Raw genomic sequence first — 22,773 nt, forward strand, 5'->3', positions numbered from 1 at the left:
GTCTACAATTTTTTCCTTTACATAAACCCAAGGTGGTGTGTTAATTATAATTAAACTACACTTACCTTTTTTACGTTTTTTTTCCACCTTCGCGCGGAACACGCGGTTATATTTATAATACGACATTGGCTATTAGTATCGCGTTAACAAATCGCATTCTAAATTACGCCTTTGCTACTAGTTTCACAATTTCTGCACATATCTTTCCGATCTTTCAATTGCACTGATACACTTTAATACCCTTCCTGCCCACCTCAGAAATTACGGTCTTTTTTACAGACCTTCAAATTGTGTACAGGGTGTTCAGCATCCAAAGACCAGCATGACAGCTGCCTCAAATGTCTGGCAGAGGACGGGCATGACGATGGGTCGGGGGAGAAGGCTCTAGGGTCCCCGTAACAAACACTGCACCCTCTCCTGCACCGTCTTTATTAAAGTCGCAAATGGTGTCGATGATGGAGGAGGTAAAGTCTCAGCTCCGGCAGCAGCTGCGGGCCGAGCCTTCCCCATTGTCGGCGCCGGATGGGGTTTCGAGACCTTGTGATATGACCGGCGTCGGCCGAGGCAGGCCACTTGGTCTCGGGAACGATCTCAGACCAGGCTTCAGCGCAGGCTCAAGGTCGCTTCCCAGCGGAGGGGTGGCGGGCGCTGGCCCGTGCACTACCGATGCACAGTTTTCCCTAGCGGAGCGAGACGCCTCTTCCGAGGCCGAGGCTTCCTCTAGTGGATTCCTAGCCCAGAGCCAGATGGGTTCCCTTGAACCCCCGGCACCTTGGGACCGGGACTCGGCTTCGGGCCGGGTGCTGCCTGGGGATGCGAAGGCCCAGGCCTTCGGGCGTCCCCTTCCGACTTCGTCTGCCTCATCTGTCGGGGAAGAATCAATTAACTTCGGCTCGGAATCGAGAGAGGAGTGGATGGAAGAGGGGGGAGACGACTCAGAGACATCGAGAACATTTTCCTTCGCTTCCTCGTTGAGGCACGTGCGGGACAAGATTGTCCAGGTACTGCGTCTATGCCCAAACCGAGTTCCACCTTCCGGGGGACGCTTTTGCTCTTAGCAAAAAGCCCCAGGTGCGGCTCCGTGTTCTATCCTCCCTGGTGCATGAATTCATCAACCCTCTGTTGTCGGGTGCCCGCAGGAAGTTCGACCTGCCAGAACTTATTAAGCGGTACCCACTTGCAGAGGATGGTGACTTTGAGGTACCGGTGGTGGATGAATGCGTTAGGACCTCCGTTACCTAAGGTCAAGCAGGGCCGGCGGTTGCCACCCTTTCCCGGTGCGGTGTGGAGTTGAAGGCTGCTTACATATGTTTCGAGGAGCAATATCGTAATGCATGACAACAGCGGGTGTGTCCGTACACTCCGCATATCTGTCGGCAGAGGGAGTTAGCGGGAGAGGGGCCGACCGACTCTCCTGAGTTGGCCGCGTAACTTACAGAGGTTCACAGTCATCTTGCGCGGGATGCTGTTCATAGCTGTGCCTCGCAGATGATGTGGGCATGCGCAGGCTGTGGATGTCGGTATCAAAATACTCGGCTTCCACACGCCAGGATCTACTTGCTTTGCCTTATAAGATGGTAGCCACCCTCTTCCCTGGGGCTCAGCAGGTGGTCCGAGAGGCCGCGCAGTTGTATGCCTCTATCTAGGATTCTAAGGCCTTGTTGGAGGTACCCAGTGTTAAACCGCGTAAGCGGACCTCTCCACTTGACTCCTCCTATGCTGATGCGCCGGGTCAGAAGTCTGCACCTGCTTGGAAGCAGCCGCTTCCTACAGGTAAGGGGGCCGGGAAGAACAAGCGAGGCAGGGGCCAGGGCAAGGCAGCTGGTCGAGGCCAGCAGCCTTTCGCGGGGCCGGGAACCCATCGGGTTTCCATTAGCGCCCGAAGAGCCCCGGGTGGACCCACAGTCGCATGTTATCGACCTGCCGACAGCCGGGGTCCACTGCCTCAAGCCGGATGTCCCCGTAGGCGGCCGACTGGCTCATATCTGAAGGAATGGGAGACAGTCACATCCAATCCCTGGACCCTGTCCACTCTAAGGGATGGCCATTTGCCTCAGTGGAAACATCATCCGCCCCACTTCGGGTGCCTGCTACCCGAGAGAAGGTGGAATTCCTCCGTGCCAAGGTCGACACATTTCTAATGAAGGTTGCGATCGAACCGGTTCCCGTGGGACATGAAAGTGAGGGCTTCTACTCCACATATTTCCTAGTCACCAAAAAAGACGGAGGGTTCAGCCCTATCCTTAATCTGGCTGAACAAACTTATAGAGGTACCGTCCTTCAGAATGGAGACACTGCGCTCAGTGATCTCAGCTGTCGAGACAGAAGAATGGCTAACGTCAATAGACCTATAAGACGCCTATCTCCACGTACCCATACACCTTGAGTTCAAGAAATACCTGAGGTTTTCTTTCGATGGGAGGTGTTATCAGTTCAGGGTTTTACCATCTCAACAGCCCCGAGGGTGTTCACCAATCTGATGTTGATTCCTGCCTAAGTGGCCAGGTTGAAAGGTCGGTTCTGCGATCCGTACCTCGACGACTGGTTACTAAGAGCTCTATCGCAATCCCTAAGTCAGATAGCTACACAACAAGTGATAGATATTCTGATCACTCTAGGGTGGATAGTCAATCTCAAGAAGTCAGATCTGAGCCCTACTCAGAATCTAGTCTTCCTAGGGGCGAATTTCAACATGGTGAGCGGTCTTGTATCTCTTTCACAAGATCACATTACCAAGGTCAGAAGTGTTATGACCCAGTTCCTTCTGTTAGCAATTCACACTGCTCGTACATGGCTCCAGTTACTGGGCAACATGGCGGCGACAGTGGATGTGGTTTGGCGGGCCCATTCAACAAGCGCTCCGTCGACTTTGGGTGAACTCGGAAGATCTCGGGATTGTTCTCAAGACCCCGCAGTGGCTCATTTACACACCTTCAGTGGTGGACCGAGGTCGGGAATCTGTCCCGGGGACTCCCCCTCGACACTCCCGTTCCGTCTCTCACAGTTCAAACAGACGCGTCACTCTCCGGCTAGGGAGGCGTTCTGAACGATCACACTGGCTCGGGACTATGGTCCCAGCTGGTGATCAAATTGCATGTCAATGTGCTATAACTGAGAGCGGTCAGGTTGGTGTTCCAACGCTTCCTGGATCTGCTTCGTGGCTAAGTGGTTCGTCCCATGATTCAGTGGTGGCTTGGCCACTGTCAGGAATCGCCTCCAGAAGAGCGGTATTCCTGCACGAGTTGCAGACACAATACTGGCTTCGCGGAGGGATTCGACAAACGTTCAGTACGAGGAAAGATGGGCCTGCTATGCATGCTGGTGTGTCGATAAAGGGATTGCAGATCCCTTTTCTGCAGATCTTGTAGCCGTGCTTGAGTTCCTCCAGTCGCGACTAGATGACAGTCCGGGGGTACACTACAGCTATTGCAGCTTTTCACGTCCCTGTCAACGGGGCACTTCTGGGTGCACACCCATTAGTGCAGCGCTTTTTAGCAGGTGTGGACAGGATCCTACCGCCTGTCCGGCGGATCAGTCCCCCTTGAGACTTGTCAATCGTTCTTGATTGGCTGTCCAGTCCTTCCTTTCGGGATCTGTCGTCTCTCTCTCTTCAGCTGTTGAGCTTGAAGATGGCGTTCCTTGTGGCGGTAACGTCTGGCAGACGGGTAGGCGACATTCATGCAATGTCAGCCGATCCCGAACTAACTGTGTTCCACCGGGACAGGGTCAGTATTCGCCTGCTGGACTCTTACCGTCCTAAGGTCGCACACGCCTTCCACGTGACGGCTCCTATTGAGCTACCTGCTCTTTCACAGCCTTCCTCGTCAGGGACCACTACAAGACATGCTCATGTCTTGGATGTCCGCAGGACCCTCAAGGCCTACATCAGCAGAACTATGGGTATCCGTAAGGATAATCAACTATTTGCTGTTATGGCGGTAGGAAGGCTGGCTCACCTGCGAGCAAACAAACTATATCCAGGTGGATAGTGTCTACTATTTGAAATGCGTACACACTTCAAGGCAGGGACCCCCCTACCAGGTTGAAGGCTCATTTGGTTAGAGCAGTGGCTACGTCACAAGAGTACGCCGCAGCTCTGCCCATTGAAGAGATCTGCTCCGCGGCTATTTGGAGCCAGCCCAGCACGTTCATCAAACATTACCAACTCGACAAACACTCAAGCGAGCGTGCTCAGTTTGGTCAGTCAGTTCTCCGAACTGGGCAAAGTTCTAATCTCTAGCCGAATGAGCCTTTGAGATTTTAGACCACACTCCGGTTATACTGCTCAGTAATGGTCCGGATTATATCTTCTGCTGTCGATAAAATTACCAGTCTTTACTACTTGATAATACTCGTATTTGCACACGCACTCCTTCGATTCACGGGGACCCTCTGGCCTAGCGCAGCGCGGGTTTATGGTCTATCGTGATATACGCCCCTTTATCACTTGTTCCAAAAAGTGTGTGTAGGGGGTGGGGGGTCTCGAGTTCTCGATATGATAAGCCACAAATAATGGCTCTTTTCATTGTATATGGTCGACCACGCACTCTAGCCCCCGCCCTTCGACGGTGGTGCCTCACAATAAGGTTGGTTCCATTTATTGAACTCTTGTTTATTCTTTGAAAAAATCAAAATACGATGTATTTATGCACGCTTGTTGCTGACGGATGCCACTTCCTAGATTAGCTTTACGAGTCTATCTTGATGCAATAAGTGCCCCAAGGAGGATTTAATCTGAAAGAGAATTTTACAAACCTGTAGAGGTTATGATTTCTCTGATGAAATCCTCCACGGCCACCCACCTCCCCACATTCCGTCAGCATTAGACATATGGAAAGTGATTTGGGTGAGAGTTGCTCCCCCTGGCGTGACGCGGCGTGGAGGGTGAGGCCCCGTAGGGTGGTCATACATCATACAAAAACAAAGTTTTTTGTGTGGTAACATTTTTTATTAAGGAAAATGGTTACAACTATGTCATGTAGATTTTCTTGAGCAAGGAAAATGCAATAAGTGCCCCAAGGAGGATTTCATCAAAGAATTCATAACCTCTACATGTTTGTAAAAATTTTAACATTTTGACCAGTTATCATTGTGGGCCCTTATTGTGTATTTAAACAGTAATGGCCACGTATTGTCTTCAGATAACACCCGTTTTTGTGCAGGTGAATCGATCAAAATCATGTGCACAGCACTATAGTGGCATAAGTGTTTTTTCACGTGCAACTGGTCACGTGGCCATAATACTGCACGTGTTTTCAGCCATACTTGTTAGCAGTCATTAACAAAAAAAGAAAAACACAAGAAAATAAAAGTCTTTACGGCCATTTGTCATGCCACGCCTTTCAAATGTGCAACGTGAACGTGCCATCGGCATGTTGCAGACGGGGACGTCCGTAGCTGAAGTCGCAAGGACGATGGGTTGTAGTCGACGGACTGTTTATGATTTACAGACGCGTCTACAGCAAACGGGTACCACCGCTGATCGCCCTCGGCCAGGTCGACCACGTGTGATGTCACATGCAGAGGATCGTCAGATTGTCTTATGGCACATCCGTAACCGATTTTTGATGGCTACATCAACCAGAAAGGAACTGTTTAGGGGGAGACTGAGTGCGCAAACTGTTCGAAACCGTCTGAAAACTGCTCACCTTCAAGCACGACGGCCATACTGTGGGCCGATTCTGACTCAATTACACAGACGTCAACGTCAATTGTGGGCACAGCGACACTTACGATGGACTCAAGCCGTTGAATTGGAATCAAGCCGTCTTCAGTGATGAATCCCGATTTAATCTTCAATTTGCTGATGGTAGGGCAGGGGTGTGGAGGCGCCGTCATGAACGTTCCGCCCAGTGTTGTGTACAGGAAGTTGACAGATTTCGAGGGAAGTGTCATGGTGTGGGGTGCTTTCTGTGGCAATGCACGTTCCAGGCTTCTTGTCATCCGTGACAACCTCAACGCTGCTGCTTACCGCGACCAGGTACTGGCACCAGAAGGTCTGCCTTTTATGGCAGCACATGGACCCGGTTTGATCTTACAACAAGACAATGCAAGAGCCCACACAGCAATTTTGACAAGGAATTTCCTTCAGAATGCGGGAGTCAACATCATGGACTGGCCGTCAAGGTCTCCCGACCTCAATCCCATCGAACACGTCTGGGATGCTCTTGGCAGAAGTCTGCGCACTCTCCAGAACCAACCACAGAATTTGCAAGATCTTGGCACCATTTTGCAGCAACAATGGCGTCGTCTTCCCAATCATGTGTTCACAAGCATCACAAGGTCCATGCGGAAGCGTTGTGTGGCAGTCAACGCACATGGTGGCCATACACGCTACTGAACTTGTGTGCCATCAGATTCTCGTGCTTGGGACTTATGATTTAAACTGTTGATGTTATTACCAAATACCGTAGGTGCTTAGAACAAATGATGGTTACCACCATTAATTAAAATTCTTCTTTTGACATTAATGAATATAAATTACCTTCTCTGATACATTTGTCCATTGTATATCATATATGGGATTACTTTTAAAAATGTGAAGTTTTTAAATTTTATCCTCCATCTCACACTATGCATTTCTCATCTTCTTTCAATCCTAAGTGGAAACCTACTTGTAAGAAACAATTCACCCGAACACACCTAGGATTTGACTCAGTATATGTATTTCTTTCATGAAGTCCATGTATATTGAATATATCTATATACTGTGTTCTATAAGGACTATTTAAGAACAAAGAAAAAGCAAGACGTCTTTAGTTGTAGATTATCGTCATCTTCTTCCATCAATCCCCCCATTCCACTCCCCCGCCCCTACCAAGAACCAGTGCTAGACAGATCCAGCATTCCAAAAGACAGAGTGTGGTGACAAACTGAAGAGACATTACTGATAACAGTCAGTAGAGGGATGTTAATTAAGCTGTTTCCATGATAAAGCAGTCTTATGTAACGTAGTGTTAAGGTGAGATGGGTTGTATGATTCTGATTATATCATTATATCATGAGCATGTGTTTATGAATCACTATCAAATAGTGACGATAAAAGGTGTTCACGAAAAGGTGAGTATATCCTGCCCACAGGTAGCACTCGTCACAAGTAAATCAACTGCAGTGAGGTCATGTAAACAGACACAAATACATATATTAAAGAGTAACATTTATTCATCATCATCATCATCATCATCATCACGTGTCCATACATGTAACATCAGATATTAGTATATGACATGTGAATGCCATGTGAAATTTGAACCATTTCTCCATGAGCAAATCTTTTTGTTTTTAAAAATATCCAGTTATACAATACCACAGAACAATCATGAATAATTTTAAGTAGAACAAAAATGCTTATTGAAAAGAGGCTTAATAAAACAAGATAATCAATTTCTCAAGGTTTATGGAAACACATTTAAACAAAAAAGCTTTGTCAAATTTCTATACCTTGATATTATGTTTGAAGGCAAACTTCCAGAGTACATCCTCAATAAAGTGTTACTTCATCCAAGAAAGGTGAGCTTCATTACCTGCAGTATCTGGTTCTGAAGACTGTACATAAAACGATATTTCGAACTTAACCTGGTAATTGAAAGTTTTCTCAGTTTTGAAAGAATAATATTGAAGAATGAATGGCTTATGAGGCTGACTATAGCAAGATGACCTAAGTATATTTTTGTCTATAATCAGATTAACAGAGGTGGTCAACATTGGACACGACAATGGTATCCACCTCGGGATGTGACAAGACATGAGAACACGGCATCTGGGGTAAGTGGAGGTCCACCCCGGAATGTGACAAGACATAAGAACACGGCATCTGGGGAAAGTGGAGGTCCACCCCGGAATGTGACAAGACATGAGAACACGGCATCTGGGGTAAGTGGAGGTCCACCCCGGAATGTGACAAGACATAAGAACACGGCATCTGGGGAAAGTGGAGGTCCACCTCGATATGTGACAAGACATGAGAACACGGCATCTGGGGAAAGTGGAGGTCCACCTCGATATGTGACAAGACATGAGAACACGGCATCTGGGGAAAGTGGAGGTCCACCTCGGAATGTGACAAGACATGAGAACACGGCATCTTGGGAAAGTGGAGGTCCACCTCGATATGTGACAAGACATGAGAACACGGCATCTGGGGAAAGTGGAGGTCCACCCCGGAATGTGACAAGACATGAGAACACGGCATCTGGGGAAAGTGGAGGTCCACCTCGGAATGTGACAAGACATAAGAACACGGCATCTGGGGAAAGTGGAGGTCCACCCCGGAATGTGACAAGACATGAGAACACGGCATCTTGGGAAAGTGGAGGTCCACCTCGATATGTGACAAGACATGAGAACACGGCATCTTGGGAAAGTGGAGGTCCACCTCGATATGTGACAAGACATGAGAACAGGGCATCTGGGGAAAGTGGAGGTCCACCTCGATATGTGACAAGACATGAGAACACGGCATCTGGGGAAAGTGGAGGTCCACCTCGATATGTGACAAGACATGAGAACACGGCATCTGGGGAAAGTGGAGGTCCACCTCGATATGTGACAAGACATGAGAACACGGCATCTGGGGAAAGTGGAGGTCCGCCTCGATATGTGACAAGACATGAGAACACGGCATCTGGGGAAAGTGGAGGTCCACCCCGGAATGTGACAAGACATGAGAACACGGCATCTGGGGAAAGTGGAGGTCCACCTCGGAATGTGACAAGACATGAGAACACGGCATCTGGGGAAAGTGGAGGTCCACCTCGATATGTGACAAGACATGAGAACACGGCATCTGGGGAAAGTGGAGGTCCGCCTCGATATGTGACAAGACATGAGAACACGGCATCTGGGGAAAGTGGAGGTCCGCCTCGATATGTGACAAGACATGAGAACACAGCATCTGGGGAAAGTGGAGGTCCGCCTCGATATGTGACAAGACATGAGAACACGGCATCTGGGGAAAGTGGAGGTCCACCTCGGAATGTGACAAGACATAAGAACACGGCATCTGGGGTAAGTGGAGGTCAAGAACTCTGGAATACCACTATTGGAATATTGTTTGAAAATAGCAGTCAAAATAATAGAAATGGATCACTGAAAATCATCGATAACACCAGGTGTTTGCAAAAAGTGTAACTATATCCTGCCCTACATGTAGCACCCGCTACTCAAACAATTTGCATAAACAAATGTTTGTTTGTGGCCTGATGCCGATTCTTGCCCGCATTGTAACCATGTGATGAAAACTCAATAATGATGTCTATCGCTGAGAACTTGACAGAAAGGCGCACTTGGCATTTTTGGTTATTACTGTAAGTAATATTCCTTTTCGGCGGAATGGCTTGTTTTCACTTCAGTAGTATTCGCACACATGCAGCTATCTTCGTTAATTAATCATCGCGATATTACCAGACTCTTTCTCAAGTGGCGAGGACTCTAGATGACATATAAGGTAGAAGACCCTGATGTGATGATTGTGGACATTTTATGTATAACTGAAATAGCAAATTGTAGCAGTGGAAATGCAAGTAATATCACTCTGAAAATAGTCGTCAGGCAAAAATATACATGCTCTGAAATTTCACTTTCAGGAGATCTCCCCAAAACAGAGACAACCCGAGAAGCAAACAAGAGATCAGTAATGAGCAACACCTGTGGTTTCAGTCTCTCTCTGATACTGTACAGGATCACAGTATTCACCACAATGTCATCGTGCTCGGTGTATGGCTTACTGAGGCCCGGACAGCATCTCGGCCGGGTAGACTAGTGCTAGATGGTGTGGTGCGTGCTCCCGCTGTACAGTGGCACACTGTGACCTCATGTAAACGGCCATGTGCCAAACCTGACCTGAACTTTCTTCAGTATATTTCAAAGTTGATATTCAATGTCTTCTATTAGCTGATATTACCAGATAGAAAAAATGTTTGCTGGAGTTGGGTTTCGGCCTAGTGGTTGATGTCACAGACACTTACGTCAGCAAGTGTTGCTGGGGACATATTCTACTCTGGAATCCCCATGGCGATAAGAGGAATGAGAGAGTGACGGAGAGGATGAATGAGGAAGAAAGTGAGGGAGAGATCTTAAGACATCACATTCTTTTCTATGTGTGGTTTTGCAGCTGCTACTGCTGGGAAAAAGGTTGCTGTAGTGAGTGATATTATATTGATTTGATGTCACTATAGTTTATAGAAATACTGTTGATTGTTAGAAGTTTGCACTTTATCTTTTAAGGGTAAGTAAGTGAATAAAATGCTTTTCGATATTAATATAAATTTTCCAAAATACATTTAGTCAATTTTGGAGAGAGAAAAATTCAAAATATTCATACAAATTATTTAAATTTCCATGTGAAAGTCCTGAAATCACACGCTCTGTAATTGGCTTCCAAAACAAACCTATTTTGGGGTGTGGCTTAAAGCTACCGGCGCAGCCGTGACAACTGTTTTTATTAGGTTTGCCTTGTTTATTTATCGTGTGATTCTCAGCCGTTATACACACACTGTTTCTGCTATTTGTGTTAATCATAATATCATCATTGCATACATTATTAAATGTGTGAAACGACCTTTGATCTTAACCTTGTGAGTGATTAAAATAACAATTAATAATTAGTAACTAGCGTTTTATCACCAACATGTTTAGGTAATAAACCACCAGCTGCCCTCGGGCCTAATCCTCACGATAAATACCTGTCAGGGATTAGTCATCTGTGTAGACAACTGAAGGCATCTTCAGTGTTCTTACTAAGGTGACGACATAAGTTGTGGATACCGTAATCTAATATATGAGCAGACAGAAAAATATAATGTATTAAAAAGTCCTACTTAGCTAAAACATTTAGTCCATGAAAAATTAAATGACATTAACCTACAGTTTTGACAAGTGCAAGAGTTAAGTCTTCAAAAGGCGCAATGTATAGTTTCATAAAAAAATGATTACCTTAATTTTGAATATTATTTAAACCTATTGCAGCAAAACATTTGGCGAGTCTTACCTAAGTTTAAGACTTGTAACCATAATCTACCTATTGAAACTGGGAGATGGAGAAAAATACCTTTAACCAAAAGGAAATGCCAACTTTGAAAATTATCTGACAAAGGCAAGGAATTCCATTATTTGTCTATTTGTCCATGTTTAGAAAACATAAGAAAACAATTTTTACACAGATTCTACTACGTCAAACCCAAATGGCATAAAATAAATTTACTTTTCAATAATTCACGAGTAGGAACATTGAGAAACTGTCCAAATTCTGTAAAATCATCATGTCATTGTTTTAAACCTCTTTTTGAATTGCACATATATTACTACACTAGTGAATCTGTATAAATATGCATGCATGCTCGGCAAAGATGTTTGTGTATCTATTCCATATTTATATGTATATGTATTATGTTGTTGAGATAATTTTGTACCTCTGATCTATTCCATATTTATATGTATTATGTTGTTGAAATAATTTTGTACCTCTGATAGCGGCCTGAGTGTAAATTTCAGTTCAGTTCAGTCCAGTCCAGTCCAGTTCAGTTCATTACAGAATCCGAGGCAGAAGTAGGCAGTCTCGGCGTCGGCCAGATCACCATGATCGTTGTAATTGCGCAGCGCGTCAAACAGCTGGAACCTATTAACCCCACTAAGGGCATCCCCTTTCTGGTGGATTTTTTTCTTTTGGGGGACGCTATTGCCTGTCGTTTTTTTATTGTGTGTTTTTATGCTATATCAATTTTTCAAATTTTATGTTAGAAAAGCGTGTGTGATTAGGTATGCCCTAAAGTATTAAAACCTGCAAAGTTGCTACGACAGTTCTAATTTAGTTTAGCAAATATGTGTTTAGTGCCCGAACTTAAGGTTCACATTGGTTCGCGTCATGACATTCCATTACACTTCCATCCCTAGCTGACGACGTTGAGTTGAGAAAATGCATCACTGCTTAAAGCAAAACGCTGGAAGGCAGTTTTATAAACTGTTTCAGCAAATGTTCGTTGCAAAATGCTGTTATGACACTTATCTAAAACATATTTCATTGTTGGAAAATGCATTTCAGGAAGCCACAGAAATCTTGAAATCTGACACCAACTGACATCGTTTGTATCCCAATGATGTGGTAGTGGCAAGCTCTGTAGGACTATAACTTTCAGACTGATTAATTCTTTTTAGGGGTGCTGGTCAGTTATGTGCTGTCAAAGTTGCCAGTCGAAATAGTCTTTATGGTTCTGCCTGGTTGATTGGAGTGTTGGTTGTTTGCTCTGTGTACATCCATCACAAAATCCCCACGCATTACTCGGCCACCTACTCCAAATGTCATACTTCACCAATGTCCCATCATCCACAACTTCTATGAAAATACCAAGAACCTATGGCTCAACTTTGTCATGATGGCTAATGAATGCACTGTTTCAATTTTAGAGTTATGTTACCATAGATATGGTATAAACTTATACTTTGACACCTCATTTATATGCACTGACCTATAGAACTTAATATAGATGCACCAAAGTGGAACAACAATTCCTATTTGGAAAATACAGATTGAGCATGTCTTACATTGTCACTCCAACAATATATTTTAAAGGAATGGTCATACATGTAGTTTCATGTCAATATGCTTGTCGTAAGAGGCGACTAACAGGATCGGGTGGTCAGGTTCGCTGACTTGGTTGATGCATGTCATCGATCCGAATTGCGTGGATTGATGCTCATGATATTAATCACTGGATTGCCTGGTCCAGACTCGATTATTTACAGACCGCCGCCATATAGCTGTAATATTGCTGAGCGCAGAATTGAACAACAAACCAACCAAACCAACATGTCAATGTGGCACGTGACCCTTCACTTTTTTGCTTGACCACCGCTGGCAAGGAGCCCCACCATGTTGAATACAATATCTTCTTCATTCTTAATTAAATTTGTCACATGTAATGGCGTCTTTTTTTCTTTTGAAATAGCGGTATGGTGCATTGTACAATTTTCCTGGATATGAGGATGCTGACACGAATTTTAATACGGGCCAAGACCCCCCTCTCAGACAGCAGTGTAGTTGTGTGTGTGAGTGAAGTGGATTTATTGTGGCTGTGAACAGTATGTCAGTTATATCATGGTGTGTCAGCTGGGTGTGGGGGGGAAAGCCCATAGTGATGCAAGTTTTAGCCATTTACCGCTTTGGTTAAACCCACGAGTATGGTACCGACAAACCTTGAAACAGACGGGGCGAACCTGGATTCAAGAAAATCATTTAGCTTCTGGCATGCCCAAGGGACACAATTCTGCACAGTGAATTGCGGTGCCTAAGACTGGGCAACTCGTGTCCTGTAGTCAGAGGCACTGAACGAGCCCATGTATTACACACAATGATTCGTATGGGATATTTTTTGCGTTTTCTGCACATATTGTGAAAGACTTTTTGAATCTCGTCACTTTTGTGCTTTAAGATATTATTGCCAAGTCTGTTCCCACCTTGCTGTGATACCTAGGATTAAGCTTGATCAAAATTACATCACACAAACCAGAGTAACAGCTGAACTCTATTTACTCCTATACAACTTGAGGTAAAGATGTGCTATATACTGACACCAACACAACGAACTTGCATTGATCATTTTGAAAATTCTCTGGTCAGTTTGTGCTACCTGTTTTAGTGCTAGTTAATGGAGGCTGAGCGATCTGTGAAAACAAAGTATATACAATTGAGTGAGTGAGTTGGGGTTAACGCCGCTTTAAACAGTATTCCAGTTATATCACGGGAGTGTCAGCTTAATATGGGATGAAAGCCGGAAGTGATGCAGGTCTCAGACGTTTACCACTACAGTGAAACCCACGAGCACGGTATGGTGGTGACAAAGCCAGAAACATAATCGGGCCAAAATGGGATTCGAACCCACAATCATAGGTTTCTGGTGTGTCCATGGGACGCAACTCTGCATAGCGAATCACGCGCCTTGGACGACTGGGCCACCCGTGCCCCCATATTCAATAGATCATGAGCTGCAAATGTTAAGTAGACGTGCATGTGTTTGTTTTGCTGAATGCTGCATCTGAGCAATATTCCAGCTGTGTGACAGCAGCCTGTAAATAGTTGAATCTGGACAAGACAATCCAGTGATTGATATCATAAGCAACAATCAATGCCAACAGGGCATGTTGACACCATTACTGGCCATCCATTATACATAATTAATGGTGATGGGGACCAATTCTAAGTCAGACTCCCCATGCCTTGAGTAAACATGTAGCCTGGAGACCGTCAAACCAATAAGTTCAATGTCAGGCAGAACAGATAGATCCTTCCTGCTCTTCAGAGTCGGACAACAGCACAGTCACATCACAGCATGTCAAACGGAGGCGAGTCCTGTGATGCTGGTCCTTCCAAGTGCCCATGCTCTTCAGAGTTGGACAACAGTAAAGTCACATCACAGCATGTCAAACGGAGGCGAGTCCTGTGATGCTGGTCCAACCAAGTGCGCATGCTCTTCAGAACATATCTGGGAAGACTTTCCGACAGAGATCTTGTCCTTTGTATTGTAGGTTGAGGGGGAAAAGTTCTTACTGTGTGTCAGTTCCCATTTGTTGAGTCCACTGCGCCAGCTGAATGTGATTGATGAATAACATACACTTTTCTTCTGAAGTATTTTTGTATTTAACATTTCATAAAGAAGTGTGTTGGTCTGTTTATTTTCCAACAATCTAAAACAGTAGTAGGTCTTTGAAAGGCATTTAGAAGTGATACACATAAGGAAGAGAATTTATGGATGTCAACTTCTTTATTATGAGGAACACAACATTTCACCTCATGAAGGAGTAAGCACGTACTCTGAAACGTTGTGTTCCTCATAATATAGAAGTTGACCTCCATAAATTCCCATCCTTAAAACAGTAGTAGCCTGAAGGTCACAGCAGGTGAATTTAATGCCTTGAATGGGTGAAAAGTGATATGTGCTCAGTTATGGAGTAAACGTGAAATATTTTAATGCTGTGCAGGTGGCAACATCTATAAATAATCAACATACACATCTAATTTTCATATTTTTTTATTTCACGCAGTTATATTAGGCCATGATCTCGTATGGGATCGGTACCACCAGCTGGGGCTTGTTGTAGCGTGTCCTCACAAAGTGGGCAGTTCGGGGCTGCTTGGGCTGAAAAAAAACAATTTCACTCTTCAAGTAACTATTTAACTAGGCAATATGCCAGCTATATGACGGCAGTCTGGAAATAATCGAGTCTGGACCAGACAATCCAGTGATGGACATCATGAGCATCAATCTACGCAATTGGGATACAATGTCATGGATCAACCAAGTCAGTGAGCCTGTCCGTTTGATCCCAATAGTTGCCTCTACTGACAAGCATAGTCGCCTTTTACAGCAAGCATGGGTTGCTGAAGACCTATTCTAACCCGGATCTTCAAGGGGTTCCAATATTTATTACCCCAAAGGCAACAGGTGTATTTCTGTCATGCACACTTTGTTCAAAGTTGGCGGCACCCATGGTAAAACAGGCAATGGTTGATACCAATTTGAAAATATAGTTTGATGCGGTTATGCATTTGTGAAGAGATATGAACTGTATTTTCTTCCAATTTGAAGTAATAATAATTCATCAGTTGAAAACTTCATTTACATGATATTCTTAAAATCTATAATTTTTTCACCTGGATTTGTAGTCTGTGCTTTTATTAAAAATCTGTAGGAACTACAGTGAAACCAGAAGAGTAAACAGGTCTGTACTTGAGAAAACACAAAGAGACCCTTCATATCAGGTGAAATCATTACTTATCACAATGTATTTTCAGTCTCTCACGGTTACCTTCAGTTGGGGGACATACATGTATTCTACAACCTCCTACCCATGGACTGTCTGTTGTTTCATGAGTGAGTGAGTATGGTTTAACGCTGCTTTTAGCAATATCCCAGCAATATAACCGTGGGGGACACCAGAAATGGGCTTCACACACTGTAACCATGTCGGGAATCGAGCCCCGGTCTCCGGAGGGAACGCTTTAACCACTGGGCTACCCGACCACCCCTTTTGTTTCATGACGCATTCACATATATTTCAACTTTTTTTTACAGTGGTCTGTAAATAATAGAGACTGGACCAGACAGTCCAGTAATTGGCATCACGAGCATCGATCCACACAACTGGGATACAATGACACGCATCAACAATGTCAGTGAGTCTGACCACCTGATGCCATCAGAAAAGCACATGACCTAAATACTGAAATCACTAGCTAACATAATAAGAAAGTTCCACTCACTTGTTGTTGAATAATATCCTAACAAAATCCCTTATTTCAAACTACATTACTAGAAAATGCCCTTTCAGTTAAATGTCATCACATAAGACTGTTTAATAGAGTTCCACATGAGGTTCACCTCATTTCCCACACAGATCAAAGTGTTAACCTTCTGGCTTGCGCAACAATTAGACAGACATGCCAGCTGACTGTAACATGCATGAGGTCATGCATGAGGTCATCTTCAATGATTACCCATGTTTGGGACTTGATACAATTCCTCTGAAGTAATTTTCTGAGTTAAAGAATACCACTGTAGGATGCACCCAGGTGAACTATAATTACCTGTCTCTTGGACTCGATCCTGATGCCAGTGGTCTTGGCCTCCCTCTTGGCACGGTCGTTCTCTGCAGCACGCTTGAGGAAGTCGAGTCTGCAGTTGGAGTGTTTAACATGCTCCACTCGCACGTTGATCCTCTTGGGGATGATGCGGTTACTGCAAGAGGGAATGGCGTTATACACAGCCCGAGGGAATGGCGTTATACACAGCCCGAGGGAATGGCTTTATACACAGCCCGAGGGAATGGCGTTATACACAGCCCCAGTGAACAGCGTTATACACAGCCCGAGGGAACTGCGTTATACACAGCCCCAGTGAACAGCATTATACACAACCCGAGGGAATGGCGTTATACACAGCCCCAGTGAACAGCATTATACACAACCCGAGGGAATGGCGTTATACACAGCCCCAGTGAACAGCGTTATACACAGCCCCAGTGAACAGCGTTATACACAGCCCCAGTGAACAGCGTTATACACAGCCCGAGTGAACAGCGTTATACACAGCCCGAGGGAATGGTGTTATACACAGTTATACACAGCCCGAGTGAACAGCGTTATACACAGCCCGAGTGAACAGCGTTATACACAGCCCGAGGGAATAGTGTTATACACAGCCCGAGGGAATAGCGTTACACACAGCCCCAGTGAACGGCGTTATACACAGCCCGAGGGAATGGCGTTATACACAGCCCGAGGGAATAGCGTTATACACAGCCCCAGTGAAAAGCGTTATACACAGCCCGAGGGAATGGCGTTATACACAGCCCCAGTGAACAGCGTTATACACCATGATACACAGCCCGAGGGAATGGCGTTATACACAGCCCCAGTGAACAGCGTTATACACAGCCCGAGGGAATAGTGTTATACACAGCCCGAGGGAATAGTGTTATACACAGCCCGAGTGAAAAGCGTTATACACAGCCCGAGGGAATAGCGTTATACACAGCCCCAGTGAACAGCGTTATACACAGCCCGAGGGAATGGCGTTATACACAGCCCGAGGGAATAGTGTTATACACAGCCCGAGGGAATGGCGTTATACACAGCCCCAGTGAACAGCGTTATACACAACCCGAGGGAAAAGCGTTATACACAGCCCGAGTGAAAAGCGTTATACACAGCCCGAGGGAATAGTGTTATACACAGCCCGAGGGAATAGTGTTATACACAGCCCGAGTGAAAAGCGTTATACACAGCCCGAGGGAATAGTGTTATACACAGCCCGAGGGAATAGTGTTATACACAGCCACAGTGAAAAGCGTTATACACAGCCCGAGGGAATAGTGTTATACACAGCCACAGTGAAAAGCGTTATACACAGCCCGAGGGAATAGTGTTATACACAGCCACAGTGAAAAGCGTTATACACAGCCCGAGGGAATAGTGTTATACACAGCCACAGTGAAAAGCGTTATACACAGCCCGAGGGAATAGTGTTATACACAGCCCGAGGGAATAGTGTTATACACAGCCACAGTGAAAAGCGTTATACACAGCCCGAGGGAATAGTGTTATACACAGCCCGAGTGAAAAGCGTTATACACAGCCCGAGGGAATAGTGTTATACACAGCCCGAGGGAATAGTGTTATACACAGCCACAGTGAAAAGCGTTATACACAGCCCGAGGGAATAGTGTTATACACAGCCCGAGGGAATAGTGTTATACACAGCCACAGTGAAAAGCGTTATACACAGCCCGAGGGAATAGTGTTATACACAGCCACAGTGAAAAGTGTTATACACAGCCCGAGTGAACAGAGTATACAGCTATGAATTGAGTAAATTGGATTTTCTGGTATCTCGGATGTAAACCAGACCTGTCAACCCTCCCGCATTTTGTGGGAGACTCGCAATTTGATGAAATCTCCCAGTCTCCCGCATGATAGACTATTTCTCCCGCAAAACAGAAGTCTTCATTATTTTAAAAATTCGCCTCCATTGTCCCGTGAGGAAAAACAAATAAAGGGAAGTTTATGTCCCGATCTGTCCGGTAGGCTCCCGGAGATGAACTGTTGTCTTTGTGTTCTTAGTGTTTATTCCTCCATAATTTAAGAACGTCCAGTTATACATAACTTAATTTGTTTTCAGATTTGTCAGAAACTTTGTCAAAACATCAACATACCTCAAAGTTACGTCATTAAACTCTCGGAAATGAAAACAAAATATAACCTGCAAGCGTCGTCTTCAGAAACAACACTTTGCGTAATTGGTTGATTCTGTAGTCGAAATAAATGCGTTACACGATCGGGCTTCCACATAGCTAGGGTTTCAAAGTCAAAGTTTAAAGTGAAACTTATAAAAAAATTATTTTTGACTGACATCGTGACTTGTGTGCACAGAAATATCAACACAGAACTTTATCAAACTTAACGAGAATGTATCCTGTGATTATTTTACACGATTTGATTGGCTAATAGTTTGCTTGCGTCCCAGATCTGCAAATCTAATTTGCATACAACAGTACTAGTGAACCAATGAGATTAATACACGTCAAGGTCAGAAAGGTCAACAACGACAACGAGACTCATTTCATTTATAAATTGTAGTAAAACATAATAGTACTTCCAAATATGGCATACATTTCTTGGAATGGAATAACGTGAACATTTCTAGCGAAGTAATGGGACTGTCAACAGACAGAAATAAACAATATATGTTATTGAAATTAGGGGCGATCATGTCGCGTCAGGATAAATGCATCTGATATTTCTTTGGCGTATTTTGTAACCAAACATGTGTCGAAAACCTGCATCATAACGAAGTCTGACAACTGGTCAGATTGAACACGTCGTCAACTGGTCAAGCTACCGATCGTTAAATTTCAATATCTGTTTGCGTTTATCTGAGACTATTTTTGAACGAAATTGATATGGGTAGATTGTGCTAGGTTTATTCTTGGAGGTGGAAAATGCAAATGGAAATTAAGAAACCTGTACATATAAGAAGTTATTAATTATTTATTGTTTTTAAATATTTGGTTTTCTTAGTAACAATAATAAAAATAAAAGGTGGAAATTGTCTTACTTTCACGATTTTAAAAATCTCCCCCATTTTGGAGGCAAATCTCCCACATTGTCATGATGAGGGGTTGACAGGTCTGGTAAACCCCACAATCAGTGGATCCTCATGCACAAAACACTATAAACTTGTATACTTTGACACACTTTTGACAGCCGAAAGCTCATAAAATGGGAGATCTGCACCCAAACAAATAAAATGGATTTCGTTATCCTTCATTAAACAGCAGTAGCAACTTGATTCCCACTAAATTGACATGAATTGACTGAACAATATCATCTTGCTTAATTGTTGAGTGATGGCACAATGATAACATACATACCCAATCTGCTTGTTGACAATTACACCAACAGCATGGGGCGTGACATTGAAGATTCTGCCTGTCTTCCCATGGTAGAACTTATGCGGCATTCCCTTCTGAACAGCACCGTCTCCCTGCACAACACAAGATTCATCATAAATCCTTCGGGAGAAATTTCTACCAACTATTACTCATTTGCATCATGCACAATTTGAACAGGTTCTCCAAGGGCAACATTAGACATTTTGTACAAGTGATGTGTTTTCTTACTTGCCCAGTGTGGATGGGATAACTATCTGAAAACAATAACTTCTTGTCATCTTCCCACAATATTTCCCGGATTCAAGAATGGAGCATGTGTCTCAATCAAGACATCCAACGGTGACAAATTCTAGACATTCGTGAGCGCACTGACATTTAATACAGGGTCCTGTTTCTTATTGCTGCTGCCACATATTTGATCCACTGTATTGACTCTTGTGATTGCAAAGCCAATCTTGTATTTTAAAACAACTAAGGGACCAGTTGAAAAAGTTTGATGTCTGATTAAAAAACTTCAATTCCTTGAGGTTTTTATACATGGCAGCCTAACCAAGTGCAGATGTTGGTCAACTTGGTTCCTACGACTGTACAACCCTTCTGCATGTTGTTAATATTCTTCATCTTGCACGAGTACTTATGTAACGGCCATGAAATGTCAGAATGGGATTCCAACCATGGAGTGAGTGAGTTTGGTTAATCGTCGCTTTTAACAGTATTCCAGTTATATCACGGCGCGTCAGCTTAATGTGGGAGGAAAGCCCGAAGTGATGCAGGTCTCAGACGATTACCACTTCGGTGAAACCCAAGAGCACGGGTATGGTGCTGACAAACCTAGAAACATAATCGGGGAAAACCGGGATTCGAACCCATAAGCATATCCAACCATGGACCTGTTGATCCACATGACCAAAGACGTTAAGCCCGTCAGCAAGCTGACATGGTAAGGATCTCATCACTGGGATGACTCAAAACCCAACTACATACTCCGTCAACAGAACGTATGTCCCGGGCAGAAAAGTAGGGTACTGAGACTGATTTGGCTCAAATTTAATATGAACATGCTCAGCCCTATGTTGGGTGCCAATGTATGAGCCATAAAATTTCAGAGTCCTGTATTATGATTCGAACCATGGACGTTCTTGTTCGAAGTTGGACGCCTTATCCACATGACCAAGCTGACAAGGTAAACAGGATGACCCCATTAGAATTACAATACTACACACATACTTCCCTGAATATTGAGACAAGTGCAGTTGCACTGGACAGCACTCAGTAACTGACTACTCCCATTAGGGTATAATTTGACAGTTTGTATCAATGAAAAGGTTTTATGTCATTAAGGTATACAGTATATTTTTTGTGAATATCCCATTGGAATTAACAGGTGTATCAGTATACTAGTACACAAAAAAACTAAATCTGTACCTTAATATCCACAATGTCCCCTCTCTTGTAAATCTTCATATAGGTTGACAGTGGGATAACTCCATGTTTCTTGAATTTCTTCGAGAACATGTAACGCGTACCGCGCCTGTATCCCTTTGTGTTCGTCATGTTTAGGCCTGGAAACAAATGTTTACGAATTATTGTTGGTATTTCACACCTGAATCAGGATCCTATCATTAGACTGAATTTCTACACTAACATTAGCTCTTCAAGCCAAAGTGTTCAGGCCACCAGGGATAATTCTAGGGTGGGGTCTTGTGCTTTTAGCCCCTAAATTTAAAAAAGACACACATTTTCAAATATAATGAAGGCCTCAAAGTTGCGACTAAAACGGTAGCCAATGCGACCTAAATTTCAGTTTGTCTGTCTAAAATTCAGAGTTAGCCATATGACTACCTAAACTCTTGAAAAGAAATATAAATTTCATTACTTTACAGGACCCTCATATTCCTTGTAAGGACCCTTGAAATTAGTTTTGTAGGTAAAACCCTGCCACTGCATGGAGCTTAAGTGGCTGGAAGAGTACATATTAATCGTGCACAAAACCGGTTTTCGTTTCATTTGTGATGTTAAGTCTTGCATGATGCACAAGTTGATTGCTACAAAATGGCAACCATTGTGTCAACACAAAAATAGATTGTCAAATTTCATAATGATTCTCCAAATCCAAAATATATCATGCAGCCATGACTGACCACGATTTAGCATCCTGGAAGTCTTCTGAGGAACCAGTTTTGTGCATTGTTAAATGGACATATCTAATAGGTGCAAAACCTAATTATTTTTCTTTCAATTAATGTTTTCAAAACATTTTGATTTAGGGTGTGTGGGTTTTAGTTGGGAGGATACCAATTCAAAAGCACCCCAAAAGCATTGAAACGGAGAGTTTTCTAAATACAGAACTAGACCACCTGTAAATTGGCATGTCTAGCCATTGCACGTCGATGAAGGTAGCTCTCAAACACCACAATCAAGTGCTTTATGATTCTATGACGCTTCACTTATTCATTCTCCTGTAGGCCTAAAACACGTGGGTGATCTCGTGGACATTGAGATAGCCACAAAATCCATTCAAACAACGGATATGGATTGAAATTCGACATGTAGCTGTACAATGTGTGTTCATAACCGGAAATACATGCTAAATTTGACTTTTTATTGGATAAGTTGGAAACAAACGGCTTATTTGACACAACTACAAGAGACAAGCACCTGCTTTGAGGAATGGCCGTCAGGAAAGGATGTTACGCGTGATCTCGCGAGGCGAATTTCTTTTTGAGACTTTTATTAAATATTATAGATCGGAGGCAATCGGAATTGAATTATTGATGTGTTTGAGGCCACATCCCCATATGTATTACTTTGATGTGAAATATGATTCTCAAA

General features: G+C 43.9%; 2 protein-coding genes across 7 annotated transcripts in view; one reads left to right on the forward strand and one right to left on the reverse strand.

The window, feature by feature from the left end:
* Positions 1-10,845, forward strand: part of LOC124123868 (sterile alpha motif domain-containing protein 9-like) — a 30,684-nt gene extending 19,839 nt beyond the window's left edge. For 3 of the 6 annotated variants that reach the window (XM_048393205.1, XM_048393206.1, XM_048393207.1), the window contains exons 6-7: positions 7,684-9,006; positions 9,585-10,845. In XM_048393205.1, coding sequence (XP_048249162.1) covers positions 7,684-9,006; positions 9,585-9,635 — 1,374 coding nt within the window. In that variant the 3' untranslated portion in view covers positions 9,636-10,845. The remainder of the gene's footprint in view (positions 1-7,683; positions 9,007-9,584) is intronic. The other 3 variants (XM_048393209.1, XM_048393208.1, XM_048393210.1) reach the window with 3 other exon arrangements.
* A 4,159-nt stretch (positions 10,846-15,004) lies between these two features.
* Positions 15,005-22,665, reverse strand: LOC124123871 (60S ribosomal protein L21-like). Its single transcript, XM_046487061.2, has 5 exons — positions 22,600-22,665; positions 21,367-21,503; positions 19,921-20,033; positions 16,577-16,727; positions 15,005-15,128 (listed from the first exon to the last, which is right to left on the reverse strand). Exons 2-5 carry the CDS (start codon positions 21,493-21,495, stop codon positions 15,039-15,041), a joined length of 483 nt encoding a protein of 160 aa, XP_046343017.1. The 5' UTR covers positions 21,496-21,503; positions 22,600-22,665; the 3' UTR covers positions 15,005-15,038.
* Positions 22,666-22,773: the final 108 nt, after the last annotated feature.

This window comes from Haliotis rufescens, unplaced genomic scaffold (genome assembly GCF_023055435.1).
Source record: "Haliotis rufescens isolate VD_foot unplaced genomic scaffold, xgHalRufe1.0.p SCAF_118, whole genome shotgun sequence".
NCBI lineage: Eukaryota > Metazoa > Mollusca > Gastropoda > Lepetellida > Haliotidae > Haliotis > Haliotis rufescens.